Source organism: Mustela lutreola, chromosome 10 (assembly GCF_030435805.1).
Source record: "Mustela lutreola isolate mMusLut2 chromosome 10, mMusLut2.pri, whole genome shotgun sequence".
NCBI lineage: Eukaryota > Metazoa > Chordata > Mammalia > Carnivora > Mustelidae > Mustela > Mustela lutreola.
Window position 1 is genome coordinate 93,168,630 of NC_081299.1, and position 15,283 is coordinate 93,183,912.

The window sequence follows — 15,283 nt, forward strand, 5'->3', positions numbered from 1 at the left end:
TTAACAGATCAGTGATAGTGATATTGGCTGAAGCTATAGTAGTGTCCACTGCTAAGTACTTACATCTAACTGGGGGCTCCCAGAAATACTTGGCAATTTTGTACGACTTATATAGGGTTGCCAAACAAAACACAAAATGCCCAGTTAAATTTGAATTTCAGATGAACACTGAATATTTTTTTTAGTATAACTATGTCCCATGCAATATTTGGGACATAATTATACTAAAAGAAACCATTCATTGATTAATGGGACATATTTATACTCAAAAGTTATTTGTTGTTTGTCTGAAATACAAATTTGATTGCATGCCATGTGTTTATAATTGTTAAACCTGGCAACCCTGGACCAGCAGGGAAGAGTGTTTTCGTACACAGGTGTGCATTATTACCGTTATTGACTCAACAGGCTGTTGAGGACAGGGAATTAGAGCTCAGGGTGAATCTGCTATGGACTTCAGAGATCCTTCAGGGCATTGTGGAAAATACAAAGGTCATGTTGAGGTCCTCATGAAACTTAGCTGCTTGAATGTGGGCAGCAGATATCAAAGGAAGGAATATCTCAGACTTCAGTGAGTCAGATATAAGCAACTACATAAGATGCTAGAAACGATACATTCTAATTTTTAAGGTCACATTGGACATTTTGCTTCAAATCCTTTTGGAAAATGATTGGGTTTGAATGTGGTCTTACCTCTAACTATTTATAGTTGAACAAAAATAAAATCTAGAGGTCCTTTTTTACGGATTAAGTTTGTAGCACTTAATGGATGCATTAGCCTTACAGGTTAAAATACTCTTTTTTAAAAGATTTTATTTATTTATTTGACAGAGAGTGAAAGTGAGGGAGGGCCCAAGCAGGTGGGGGAGACAGGCAGAGGGAAAGAAAGAAGCAGACTCCCCGCTGAGCAGGGAACCTGATGCAAGGCTTGATCCCAAGACTCTGGGATCATGACCTGAGCTGAAAGCAGATGCTTGACCGACTGAGCCACCCAGGCACCCTGAAATACTTTTTTTTTTTTTTTTAAGATTTTATTTATTTGTTTGACTGACAGAGATCACAAGTACATAGAGAGACAGGCAGAGAGAGAGGAGGAAGCAGGCTCCCTGCTGAGCTGAATCCAATGTGGGGTTCGATCCCAGGACCCTGGGATCATGACCTGAGCCGAAGGCGGAGGCTTTAACCCAATGAGCCACCCAGGCGCCCCGATACTTTTCTTTTTAATTACCCAAGAATACTCAAGATGAATGGGCACCAGGTTCTGTCCTGTTCTTTTTTTTTTTTTTTTTTAAAGATTTATTTATTTCTAGAGAGAGGAAGAAAGCATAGGGAGGAGCAAGAGAGAGAACTTTCAAGCAGACTCTTCCTGAGCAAGAAGCCAGAAGCAGTGCTCGATCCTACAACCCATGAGATCATGACCTGAACAGAAACCAAGAGTCTTAACCAACACTTAACTACCTGAGCCACCCAAGCACCCCAACCAGGTTAATTTTTTAATGTCATAACTGTACCTGTTGAATAAAAATTAGCCATCTAGTTAAATCTGAACAACTTCTCCAACCTAAATAGAGTAATCCCAGGATAAACATCACTTCGGGGATTGCATTTTCTCATCTGCTCTCTTACCAACCATGTAAACTAAAAAATGTCCAAAACCACTTAATAACATAGTATGAATGGTCTCCAAACATACTTTAATACTTCCAATGGAATTATTTGAGTATAATTATTTATACAAACTCTACTACATTAAAAAAAAAAAAAAAGATTGGGGTGATTTTATCTGAGTATTTTGTGGACCATCACATGCAGTCAGGCAGGGCTGGCATCAGTTTTGTTCAACAAAGCTGCTTGTAGAAAGTGACAGGGTTTGAGTCGGACTTCCAGGCTGACTGTGCTGAAACTTTCTCCTCGAGGCCCAGGTCATCAGTGGAGTCAGCCTAGTTCCTGTTTCCATATTTTTTTTATTGGTAAGTGGGGCTCCCCCTGTGATCCTCTTAACATTGACTTTTCTAAGTAGTTTCCGCAGATCCATCTGGCTTTTACCAGGAGTAATTAAGACATGCGGAAGTCAAGTGGTAACAATTTGGGGCTGGGTTTCAGGATAACACACCGCAGGTCAGAGACTGTAACTAGTGAATGCTGTGCCTCTGGTGATGATACAAATTTCTTCATCAAAACCGTGTGTTCTTTCATTTCAGACAGTAGATCTTTAACTATTATCTGCATGGATCCATCTTGTTTTTAATGGTCCAGTCTGATGTTCTTTAGTACAGTCAGAATTTCTGAGCAGCCCAGGTGCCACAGGTGATGGAGTACAGGCAGAGAGGAGGCAGGGGGAGCAGAGGCAGAGATGGATGAGGAGGAAGGTGGGTAGCTGGCTGTGGCAGTATGGGAGGAAGTCCAGCTGGGGATTCTCCAGGGATGGTGAGAACATAGGCAGGCACATTTGTAAATTTACCACTTGTGTGACCCATTTGACCACAACTTGGACAAGGATGAGTCCTCCAGGATGGTCTTCAGTGCCTCCCAGAGTCTGCAGAATTCACTTGCCAAAATGTGAAACTGTTGTTTTAGACTGTTAAGTTTTTGGTGGCAATAATAGGATGGAGAGATGATGTCTCTCAAGACTTCTGAATTCTGGGCCATGCAGTTCTGGCACCAGTTGTATATAGACCACACTCTTTGTCCTAAGATTTACTGTATCTTTGATATAGGGAAATTTGAATTTTCAGTTTCATCTTAGCCAGCTTCTGCTAAGGGATATTGTTATCTGTGGAAGAATAACCACTCTTTCTGGTGACGGTGGTGGAGGGGGAGGTATAATTAGCTTGAACTGAAGTGGGAGGATTCCCTTTTTTTGAGTAATCTTTTCACTTTGGCCTTTAGGTTTGTTCCCTTGTTGTTTGAACTTGGGCATTATTTAAGTCTAAGAGCTTGTGGATTATTAGATGGAGTTAGGGTAGTGGCTTCTCCCTTGCCATTGTGGCTACACCATTTTACATTGCCACCAATATTACACAAGAGTTTCAATTTCTCCACATCCTTGTCACAACATACTGTCTTATGTTTTTGGTAACAGTCACCCTAATGGGTGTGTGGTGGTATCTCATTGTGGTTTTCATTTTCATTTCCCTAATGATGAGTAGTGTTAAGCATCTTTTCATGTGTTTATTGGTCATTTGTCTTCTATTTTCTTTGGGAAAATGCCTATCCAAATACTTTGCTATTTTTTAATCTGCTTTTGGTTTCTTGGTTGTTTTTGTGCTGTAGTTCTTATATATTCTGGATATTAATCCCTTACCAGATACATGACTTGCAAATATTTTCTCCCATTTCATGGGTTGCATTTTCTCTGTTGATTATGTCATTTAGCCTATTAAAATTAAAAAAAAAAATTTTATCTAAAGATTTTATTTATTCATTTGAGAGACAGAGATCACAAGTAGGCAGAGAGGCAGGCAGAGAGAGAGAGTGGAAGCAGGCTCCCCGAGGAGTGGAGAGCCCGATGTGGGGCTCGATCCCAGGACCCTGGGATCATGACCTGAGCTGAAGGCAGAGGATTTAACCCACTGAGCCACCCAGGCACCCCTAAAAATTTTTTAAATAAAATTTAAATCAGACACTTCTGTGGGGAGGAGCTAAGAATTTCAGCGCCCCACTCAGCTCTATTCTCCTTCCCCATACCCCCACCAAGAAGGGTTCAGAGAATGTAGATACTTCAGTTCTCTTACTTTCTCTTTCATGTGAGCCTCCAAGAATCTATTCACCTCCATGGAGAAGACAGTATGGAGGCATGGGGAAAAGGACATATGTAATTGGATATTTATTAAAATAAGTATATAATTTCTAGTGCTTATTATCTAATGCACTGCAAAATGAATTCCATACCCCATGTATAGGAGGATCTTAAAGTTCTCTCCTTGAAGGTGGAATAATTTTATGAACTTTTTTTTAACCATAAAGTTGAGCTGGTCTATATCAAGAAATGCCTTTTTTTCCTAGTTTTTTTTTTTTTTGAAGATTTTATTTATTTATTTGACAGAGATCACAAGGAGGCAGACAGGCAGGCAGAGGGAGAGGAAGGGAAGCAGGCTCACTGCCGAGCAGGGAGCCCGATGTGGGGCTCGATCCCAGGACCCTGGGATCATGACCTAAGCCAAAGGCAGAGGCCTTAACCCACTGAGCCACCCAGGCACCCCTTTTTTTCCTAGTTTTAAACTTAATACTAATGACCTGCTGTTAATATCTAGAATGTATGAAATTAAGCATGATAAGTAAACTGAAGAGGAGACGGTGGCATAATTTTAGCAGAATTCCCCTCTGCAAATGTAGGAAAACTGTGTATCTGCTGAACGTACACAACTAATTAGATTTCGTTTCTTTCTAAAGCACTCAGTTCAACATATTTTTTGTCTAACTTGCAATTTACATATTTTGCGGGGCTTTTATTTTATTTTTTTTTTTTAAGATTTTTATTTATTTATTTGACAGAGAGAAATCACAAGTAGTCGGAGAAGCAGGCAGAGAGAGAGAGGGAAGCAGGCTCCCTGCTGAGCAGAGAGCCCGATGCGGGACTCGATCCCAGGACCCTGAGATCATGACCTGAGCCGAAGGCAGCGGCTTAACCCACTGAGCCACCCAGGCGCCCCATGCGGGGCTTTTATTAATCAACTTTCACAATATATCCAGGATGGAAAGTTCCCTAGATCTTGATTAAGAGAGACAGGAAACACATAAAAGTTAGGCAGTTGCCCAAGGGTTAAGAAGTAAGTTAGTAGAGGTGCCTAGGTAGCTTGGGTTAAGCCTCTGCCTTCAGCTCAGGTCATGATCTCGGGGTCCTGGTATCCAGCCCTGAATCAGGCTCTGTTCAGCAGGGAGACTGCTTCTCCCTCCCCCCCACCCGCCATCTCTCTCTGTCTGCCTCTCTGCCTACTTGTGATCTCTGTCAAATAAATAAATAAAATCTTAAAAAAAAGAGAGAGAGAGAAGTCAGTAGAACTTTATTTTATTTAAGTAATCCCTACATCCAATGTGGGGCTTGAACCCACAACCCTGAGTTCAAGAGTCACACACTCCGCTAACTGAGCTAGCCAGGCATCCAGTAGAACTTTAGAAAGAAATTCAAGGGGCGCCTGGGTGGCTCAGTGGGTTAAAGCCTCTGCCTTCGGCTCAGGTCATGATCTCAAGGTCCTGGGATCAAGCCCCGTATTGGGCTCTCTGCTCAGCAGGGAACCTGCTTCCTCCTCTCTCTGCCTGCCTCTCTGACTCCTTGTGATTTCTCTGTCTCTGTCAAGTTAATAAATAAAATCTTTAAAAAAAAAAAGTTCAAGAAATCGATTGGGCGGGGGTTGGTGGGGATGCCTGTGTGGCTCACTTGGTTAAGCATCTGTTTTTGGTTCAGGTGATGATCTCAGGGTTCTAGGATCGTCTGCCACATTGGGCTTCTTGCTTGGCAGGACCTCTGCTTCTCCCTTTGCCTGCTGCTTCCCCTGCTTGTTTTCTCTCTCTCTGACAGATAAATAAAATCTTAAAAAAAAAAAAAAAAAAAAAGGAATTGATTGTGGGGTTCACCCACTGGACCACACCACCTCCAAGTAAACTGGAGAAAATAACACTCTAAATTGAAAGTCACAGACACTAAGGAAAAGGATATTTTTAGGTGTCAAGAGGTCTTTATTGAAATAATAGCACGGTTACACTTCTAATATCCTTTCCACTTGTATACAATAGATTAAAAATGCTTGCTACATACAGTGCACAGACAGTTCAATAATTAGAACCAACTCAATAGCATTTGAAATAAATAAAATAGCCTATTTAAAATAATTTAAAGTAAAATTACTGTACAATATGAAAATAAAGATACATAAATGTTAGGATCTACAATGCCATAGGAATAAAATCATTATTCTGCATTACACAAAACAGTGCAAGAAACAAATCCAAATAAGCTTTTGGAGTGCAAAGTTTAAATTTTTCCATTTTAAATTATCATGCAGACATAGCATTTCAAACCATGCTATAGTCTATGGCAAAGTTTTTAATTTTTAAGAGGAAAAACACTAGCCAGTAAATTTACTGTACCATCAAGTGTTGCATCACATAACGCCGCTGCTCTGCTTCTACAGTACAGTTTAGAAGGGAGGTATCTTGTTGCATTCAAAAAATTGAAATTAACAAGTTTCTGAAGCAAACATATTTACCTTTAAATCCTGAAACAAAATAATGTGACAAGATAGTAATTATATCCCTGGGTTTAAGAAAAAAGAAAAGGCCAATACCACATCATGAACTAAGAAGCAGTTTTCCATCCATCTTTAAACTCTATAATGATCCTAAGCGAAAATAACCATGTAACTTCTGAGAGACATGTAAAATTCTGACCTCTAGCTGACAAGTGAGATAATATCATGGGAGTGTGAGAAAAGTAATTTCTGAACACCTATGTTTAATCTGTGTAGAACTTGGTTGCATTACATGTAATAATATGCTTAAAGTATAGTTCAATTTCAATGTGCATATAAAACTGTTATGTAGGCAAAGACCAAGGAATGCATTTAATACTAAACCGTAAACACATCTTCCACCTTGATGTGGAGCGCACACTGACAACATAAGAGCTCTTCCGCAGGCTTTGGCAACAAGACTACATATAGCAGATCACAGCAGCACGAGCTCACATGGAAGACTGAAAGCACTGCAGAATAACACCACCCAACGCTTCCTATCAAAGGGATACATGGTAATAAGGGGCCTCCTCGTGCTAAGCCACTTTCCGATCAGTCTACGTTCTTCAGATTTATAATTTTCACAACTCAGTAGTCTGTGAAGTCTCTGTGCTTTCACTGCATAGATTGACACTGGGTGTACTCTATCCATTGTAAGTCCAGAGGGTTACAGTTCTGTCTGCAGAGGATGACAGGAAGGAAAGATCCTGGGTGTGCCATCGGCATTGAATCACTTTGTCTTTGTGCTCCCCCACCACCATGATAGGAAGCTGTTTAGTGAGATCCCCTAAATGGGAAAGAGAGAGACACTGATTTACAATCCAAAATAAGTATATGTCTGGATTTCACAGACTTCCCGCTACTTGAAGGCATTACAGTATACAAAGTCCTAAACTACATTAATACAGTTAAAGGTTTAAACAGGGATAAATTCTTTTAATACCTATGTTAAGCAGTATTTGGAAAAATATACACAGCAACATTTGACATAGCTGCCACTCTCTCCTTGATTTCTCTCTGACTTTGGTGCCACCATACCTTTGTTTCTTCTGCTGGTTTGCTGCTCCTGTCCCAGGAGGCAGCCTTTGGGTTTCCTGTTCCCTTTACACCCGCTTCCTATGGAGTTTCATCTAATACCTTGGTACCATGGCCATTTGTGTACTTATGACTCACACATTTCACTTCCATCCTTGACTTCTCATCTGAACTCCCGAATAGTATCCAAATAGCCATTCCATATCTCACTGGATTGCCTGATGGTCATCTTCATTTGTTTAAACCAAACTTGATTTTCTTGCCCAAACCTGTTCCTCCTCCTACCAGTTAATGGCACAATCTGGTTGCTCATGCCAAAAGCCTAGGAATCAGCATGCCTCTCACTCCCCTTTTTTAATCTAAACAAATTAAAATATGTCCCAAATTCAGTCACTACTTACCACCTCCACCTCTACCACCCTAGTCTAAGCTACCATCAGTCCTCACCTGAACTGTTCCAACAGCCTGATATTCACACGTATATTCCATTCTCCCTAACTCAAAATTACCTTTTAAACAGATATCAATAGATACCAGATCACTCCATTTATTCTCCTGCCTCTGATTTATTCTTGTCTCTCCCTCCCTTAGTTCTCTAAGTCCCAGACACATTGGGTTCTTGCAGTGTCATGAACATGCTGAACTCACTCATGCCTCAGCACGTCCTGGCCTGGCTTGTGCCTTCTTATCATTCAAGTCTCTACACAAATGGCACTTCCCTAAAGAGACCTACTCGAGTCTACCTAAAATAGCCTTCTCCATCCACACAGTCACTCTCTCCCACCCTTGCTAATTTTATTTAAAGATTTTATTTATTCGACAGAGATCACAAGTAGGCAGAGAGGCAGGCAGAGAAAGAGGAAGGGAAGCAGGCTCCCTGCTGAGCAGAGAGCCTGATGTGGGGCTCCATCCCCGGACCCTGAGATCCTGATCTGAGCCAAAGGCAGCGGCTGAACCCACTGAGCCACCCAGGCGCTCTCTCACAGCAGGAAAAACCTGCTTTGGCCACTGTCAAAGAAGTTACTGCCTGTGTTCTCTTCTAGTATTTTTATGGTTTGTGGTCTCCCATTTAGGTCTTTAGTCCATTTTGAATTTATTTTTGTGTGTGGTCTAAGAAACTGATTCAGTTTCTTGCTGTCCAATTTACAGAACACCATTTGTTGAGGAGACTCTCTTTTTCCCATTGGATAGTCTTTCCTGCTATGTCAAAGATTAATTGACCATATAGTTGTGGGTTCGTTTCTGGGTTTTCTTTTCTCTTGAACTATGTGCCTGTTTTTTTTGTTTGTTTGCTTGTTTTTTTAAGATTTTATTTATTTACTTGACAGAGATCACAAGCATGCAGAGAGGCAGGCAGAGAGAGAGAGAAGCAGGCTCCCTGCTGAGCAGAAAACCAGATACAGGGCTCCATCCCAGGACCCTGGGATCATGACCTGAGCCAAAGGCAGAGGCTTTAACCCACTGAGTCACCCAGGCGCCTCCCTTCGCTAATTTTTTAATAGCACTTAACCAATACCTGAAATTACATCATTTATTACTTATTTTTTATTTACCCCCAAAATGTAAGCTCCATCAAGGAGGAAGTTACCTTATTCATCTTTCTGTCCCTAGTTGATAGAAAATAAATATTTGCTTACTAAATAATTAAAAATAAAACTAGAGGCTGAAGACATAATTACACCATTTATACACTAAGGTTTTTTTTAATCTTTTATTTCTGAATAATGTGTATGGTGCCCTACTGATTTTTCAATTTTAGACATTGAATAATGTTGATAATCATCAAGCATTGAAATTGATAATCATTGAAAATTCTATTTTTCTTGAATTACTTCCATCCTCCCCTACTCTAAACTTCCTCTATCTAGCAAATATAGTTACATCATAATTTTTGTCTAGTTATTGTATATATACATTATTATGAAAATGTATATACACACTGTCCACAGCTGAACTACATAATGCATTATGGTTACATTTCCATTAAATTTTTTAATTGCAGTTAAAAACACATAACATAAAACTTGTCATCTTAATTCCCTCAAGTATATAGTTCAGCAGTGTTATGTATATTTACATTGTTGTGCGACCAACCTCCAGACCTTTTTCATACCTGAAATCTTCCCAATTTCCCCTCTCCCCAGCCCCAAACAATCATTCCACTTTCTGTTTCTGTGTTTGACTATTATAGATACCTCATGTAAGTGAAATTGTATAGTATTTGTCTCAGCATACTGACCTCAGGGTTCATCTATGTTGTAGCATGTATGAGAATTTCCTTCCTTTTGTAAGGTTAAAAAATATTCCACTGTCTGCATATACCACATTTTGGTTATTCACCTGTCAATATTTATTTGGGTTGCTTCCATCTTTTGGCTATTATAAATAATGCCACTATGAACAAGGATACACAAATATCTCTTTGAGACCTTGCTTTCAATTCTTTTGGATATATATCTAGAAGTGGAATTGCTGGCTTGTATGGTATTTCTATTGTTAGTTTTTTGGAGGAACCACATACTGTTTTTCATAGTAGCTGCATCACTTTACATTCTCACCAACCACGCACACAGGACTTAATTTCTCCATATCCTTACTACACTTACTACTTTATATTGTTACTATTGTTTTTTATAGTAACCATTTCCCCAATGATTAATGATATTGATCATCTTTTTGTATGTTTTTTGTCCATTTTACACTAAGTTTTTTAAAGTAGAAACAAATAAGAGAACATAAAGCGTATTTTATGTCATCACTGAACTCAAAATGATTTAGTGTAGTAAATGTTTATTCTTTCAAATATTCTATTTTATTTAAAGATTATTTATTTATTTATTTGACAGAGATCACAAGCAGGCAGAGAGAGGAGGAAGCAGGCTCTCCCTGAGCAGAGAGTCCAATGCGGGGCTCCATCCCAGGCCCCGGGATCATGACCTGAGCCAAAGGCAGAAGTTTTAACCCACTGAGCCACCCAGGCACCCCTCAAATATTTTTAAATTACTTAATAAAATAAGACTATTTACTTGATTTAATAATTTGCTACAATTCACTATAAGTACTATAAAACTAAAATTTGAAAATGTTACAAAGTTGATTATACCAGATTAACAACAATAACAAAAAGATCTAAATATTCATAAAAATCCAAGAAGACAGCACAGGCAGTAATTTTTTCCTCACACTGGTAGTAGCAATATTTTTTCAGATATGTCTTCTAAGGCAAAGGAAACAAACTACTGGACTACGTCACAATAAAAAGCTTTGCACAGGAAAGGAAACAATCAACAAAACAAAAAGACGACCTACGCAATGGGAGAAGATATTTGCAAATGACATATCTGGTAAAGCATTACTATCCAAAATACGTAAAAAATAAAAACAACTGAACACCAAAAAGCCAAATAAGCCAATTAAAAATGGGCAGATGACATGAACAGACATCCAGACAGCCAACAGACACATGAAAAGATGCTCAACATCACTAACCATCAGGGAAATGCAAATCAAAACCACAATGAGATATCACCTCACACCTGTCAGAATGGTAAATAAAAAACACAAGATAAAAAAGGTGTTGGTGAAGATCTGTAGAAAAAGGAAAGGAACCCTTGTGCACTGTGGCTGGAAATGCAAACTGGTATAGCCACTGTGGAAAACAGAATGGAGGTTCATCAAAAAATTAAAATTAGGATTACCATATGATCTAGTAATTCCATTACTGGGTATTTACCCAAAGAATTAAAAAACACTAATCAAAAAGAACCCTTATGTTTATTGTAGCATTATTTACAATAGCCATGATGTGAAAGCAATCCAAATATCCATCAGTAGATGAACAGATAGATAAGATGTGGTATACACACACATACACACAAATAATGAAATATTAACAAATATACATGATGGACTATTAGCCATAAAAAAATGAAATCTTGCCATTTGCATCTGTCCAAGATGGATGGAAGGTATAATGCTAAGTGAAATAAATCAGTCAGAGAAAGACATATACCATATGATTTCACTCATAAGTGAAATTTAAGAAACTAAACAAAGAAAAAAAAGAGAAACCAAAAAACCAGACTCTTAACTATAGAGAACAAACAGGTTACCAGAGGTGAAGTAGTGGGGGGGATGGGTGAAACAGGTGAAGGGGATTAAGAATACAATTATCTTTTTTTTATTTTTTTGAAGATCTTATTTATTTGACAGACAGAGATCACAAGTAGGCAGAAAGGCAGGCAGAGAGAGAGAGGAAAGCAGGCTCCCTGCTGAGCAGAAAGCCTGATGCCGGACTCGATAGGGGCTCAATCCCAGGACCCTGGGATCATGACCTGAGCCGAAGGCAGAGGCTTTAACCACTGAGCCATTCAGGCGCTCCAAGAATACAATTATCTTGATGACCACTAGGTGATGTATAGAATTGTTGAATCACTATGTTGTATACCTGAAACCAATATAACATGTACACTAATTATACTGGAATTTAGTAAATAAATTTAAAAAGTTATATGTTGGGACGCCTGGGTGGCTCAGTTGGTTAAGCCACTGTCTTCGGCTCAGGTCATGATCCCAGGGTCCTGGGATTGAGTCCTGCATCGTGCTCCTTGCTGGGCAGGGAGCCTGCTTCTCTCTCTGCCCCTACCTGTTTGTGCTTGCTCTCTCTCTCTCTCTCTCTCTCTGACAAATAAATAAATAATAAAAAAGTATATGTGAATTAAAAGAAAAAAAAAAAGGCGAGATCCCAAATAGAATAAGAGAGACTACAAACAAGAAAAGAGGTCAATCTCCCTCACCTTGTAGGTCTGTCACCTTTATTTTCATATCATAGGATCCTGTTAGCAAGTAGTGAGCTCCAGGAGAGAATCGAACAGAGCGAACATCACTGGAATGAGGGTGATAACTTTGTACCATTCTTCCTCCTCTTATGTCATACAACATGCAGCTAGAATCTTCTTGTCCTGTGGCTAAGAGACGGCCACTGGGATCTACAGCTACAGATGCCACTGCACTGCCTGTATAAAAGAAAGAATAAAAGTTTCATATGGAAAAGTCAATACAGCTCAACTACAACAGCTAATTATGTTCACTGAACCATACACTAAAAATTTAATGTAGCTTATCAAAACTGAAAGAAAAATCCAAATTAACATTCAACCAATAAACACTTACATCCTTTTTAGAGACAAAGTATGAAGCAAGATCCTATGAGAATGAGAAAGTTTAAGTTTTTGGTCACTTGGGAGAACCCCCTGGGATGCCGTTACTTATAGTGCAATAGTGCGATAGGTGAGCCACTTTTTAAGTGTCAGAAAACTCCCACAAGCTTACAGTCTAGTTAGGGGAACAAGAAATTAAACAACAAAATGTGTTTTAGGACACAGTGTAGGAAATGTGTCTAAGCAACACACCAATAACTGCCAGTGGAAACTAAATGACCATAAGTGCTGAGTCCACTTGCTGCAGCCCTAAATCTAGACGGTGCATTTTTAATGAGGGCAATAATGTCCGCCCAGGGGGTTGCAAAATGGTTCTCAGGGGATGAAAAAATCTTAAACATTAACAATAATTTGTAATCCTCCAAAGCTTAACCCCACCCAATAAAATCTTATTCCTATTATTTATCTGGTTAGGAAAAAATTTAATTTCGTTTCTCTCCTTGCATGGAGAGGAACAATAATGAAGTTAAAATTGAAGAACACTGCTCTGGACATGGTAAAGAGTCTGCACTTTAAGCTAGGAGCAATCAAAAGGCACTGAAGTACTGTGAGCAAGGTATGGTAGGTTCTGGCTGTTGTGCAGACCGTGGACTGAAGGGGGAAAAGTAGGAATGCAGAGACAGTAAGGAAGCTCTGCAGTGGTTTAACTGAGAGGTGGTAGTGGTTTATCCATTCTGGAGGCTAAAACAATACATTTTGCTTATTAATTGGTTATTGGAGGAAAGGAGAGAACGACAGAACCAGGGAGACTCTTTCCGGTACGAACAATGGGTGATAGAGGCAGTTTGTTTGAGAAGTCATGACTCAGTAGTTTAAGACATGTTAAGTTTGACATATCCTTTAAGATATCCAAAAGGACATGTCAAGTAGGTGGATCAGAAATATGAGCCTGGCATGTAGAATAGGTTTGGGCTAGAGGTAAAGATTTAAGGTCAGTATAGGAATTATATTTAAAGCTGGAGGAATAGAAATACTCACGGAGGGAAAGGGAGAAGACAGAAGTCCTGAGTCCTAGGGAATACCAAAATTTAAAGACTGAGCAGAGGACAAAGAACCAACAAAGCAGTTATATAGGAAGGTAAAAGGAGAGTGAAAAGCCCAAAAGAAAAGAGGAGGGAATCAACTTACATGTCCCTGAAAGCTGAAGTAAAATAAGGATTTAAAAGTTATTTTGACAGCATGAAATTATTGGTGACTTTGGAAAAATGTAGCTTTTTTAAAAAGATTTTATTTATTTATTTGACAGAGAGACAGAGAACATAAGTAAGCAGAGCAGCAGGCAGAGGGACAGGGAGAAGCAGATTCCCTGCCGAGCAGGGAGCCTGATGTGGGGCTTGATCCCACGACCCTGAAACCATGACCCGAGCCAAAGGCAGACACTTAACTGACTGAGCCACCCAGGTGCCCCTCAAAAGGTAGCTTTTGTTGGAGTAGATGTAGCAGGAGATAGATTGGAATAGGTGGAAGACTAAGGATGAGAAAATGGAAACAGCAAATGTAATAGGACTTCTGAGACCTCTGGGTAAGAAAGAGAGCAAGAAATTAAGGTAAAAGATGTGAAGGGGATAAGGAGGTCAAAAGAGGAACTTTGGGGCATTTCCAATTCTAGGACATTTTTGTGTATCTATGGTAGAGAAGAAAAGAAGGGCAGATACAGTAGAGAGTGAGACAATGCTGCAAGAGAAAGGAGATGTCCAAAAAGTTTAAATCTCTGAAAAGGAGAGAAAAGGGGCTGAAAATAATTTAGACAACTGGGGAGAGTTTGGAGGTAAGTCAGTGATAAGGGTATAGAAACTAAGCAAGCAAACAAACAAAAACCAACTCCAATTATTAACACCAAGAAAAACAAGAAGATATGAAAGAAAAGGGAAAAAAAAGATATGAATAGCACTTATAAGTGCTAAAACAATATAAGGAATGAATACTGATGTGACCAAAAATGGTACAACTATATTGAAAGGATGGGAGATAGAAGCATGTGAGGGGATGAGGAAAAGTGTGAATTGGAAAGGGATATAAAAAATCTTCATCTTTTACAGTGGTAAGAGAATAAATAACCCTAACAAAAAACTATAATTGGAGACATGTTCTTTAGAAATATGAAAATAAGGGGCACCTGGCTGGCTCAGTTGGTGGAGCATGTTATTCTTTTTTTTTTTTTTTTTAAAGATTTTTTTTTTTATTTATTTGACAGAACACAAGTAGGCAGAGAGGCAGGCAGAGAGAGAGGAGGAAGCAGGCTCCCTGCTGAGCAGAGAGCCCGATGCGGGACTCGATCCCAGGACCCTGAGATCATGACCTGAGCCGAAGGCAGCGGCTTAACCCACTGAGCCACCCAGGCGCCCGGAGCATGTTATTCTTAATCTCAGGGTCTCTACACCCCATGTTGGGTGTAGAGATTACTTAACAAATAAAAGTTTTTTAAAAAGGAGTATGAAGGGTGCCAGGCGGCTCAGTCATTAAGGATCTGCCTTTGGCTCAGGTCATGATCTCAGGGTCCTGGAATTGAGCCCCACATCGGGCTCTCTGCTCAGCGGGGAGCCTGCTTCCTCCTCTCTCTCTCTGCCTACTTGTGATCTCTGTCTTTCAATAAATAAATAAAATCTTTTTAAAAAATGAAATATGAAAACACAACTCTTACAAAAGTTAAAAATGGATGTCTTGGAGAAATGGAAAATGAGGCAGTGGCTAGAGGACAGGGGACAATTCTCAGGGCAATGTTTTTTTTAATCAGCCTAACTGAACTATTTGGTTCTTTAAACATCATCCTTAATGATGAAAAACTGAGAGCATTTTCCC

At 39.4% G+C, this 15,283-nt stretch overlaps 1 protein-coding gene and 1 pseudogene across 8 annotated transcripts in view; both read right to left on the bottom strand.

The window, feature by feature from the left end:
- Positions 1-1,270: 1,270 nt before the first annotated feature.
- Positions 1,271-3,355, bottom strand: LOC131809462 (proline-rich protein 11-like; annotated as a pseudogene).
- A 2,300-nt stretch (positions 3,356-5,655) lies between these two features.
- WDR47 (WD repeat domain 47) overlaps positions 5,656-15,283 on the bottom strand; it is a 65,659-nt gene continuing 56,031 nt past the window's right edge. For all 8 annotated transcript variants that reach the window (XM_059135783.1, XM_059135781.1, XM_059135780.1 and 5 more), the window contains 2 exons: positions 12,062-12,280; positions 5,656-7,017 (listed from right to left, as the gene is read on the bottom strand). In XM_059135783.1, the coding sequence (XP_058991766.1) occupies positions 6,875-7,017; positions 12,062-12,280 (362 nt within the window). In that variant the 3' untranslated portion in view covers positions 5,656-6,874. The remainder of the gene's footprint in view (positions 7,018-12,061; positions 12,281-15,283) is intronic.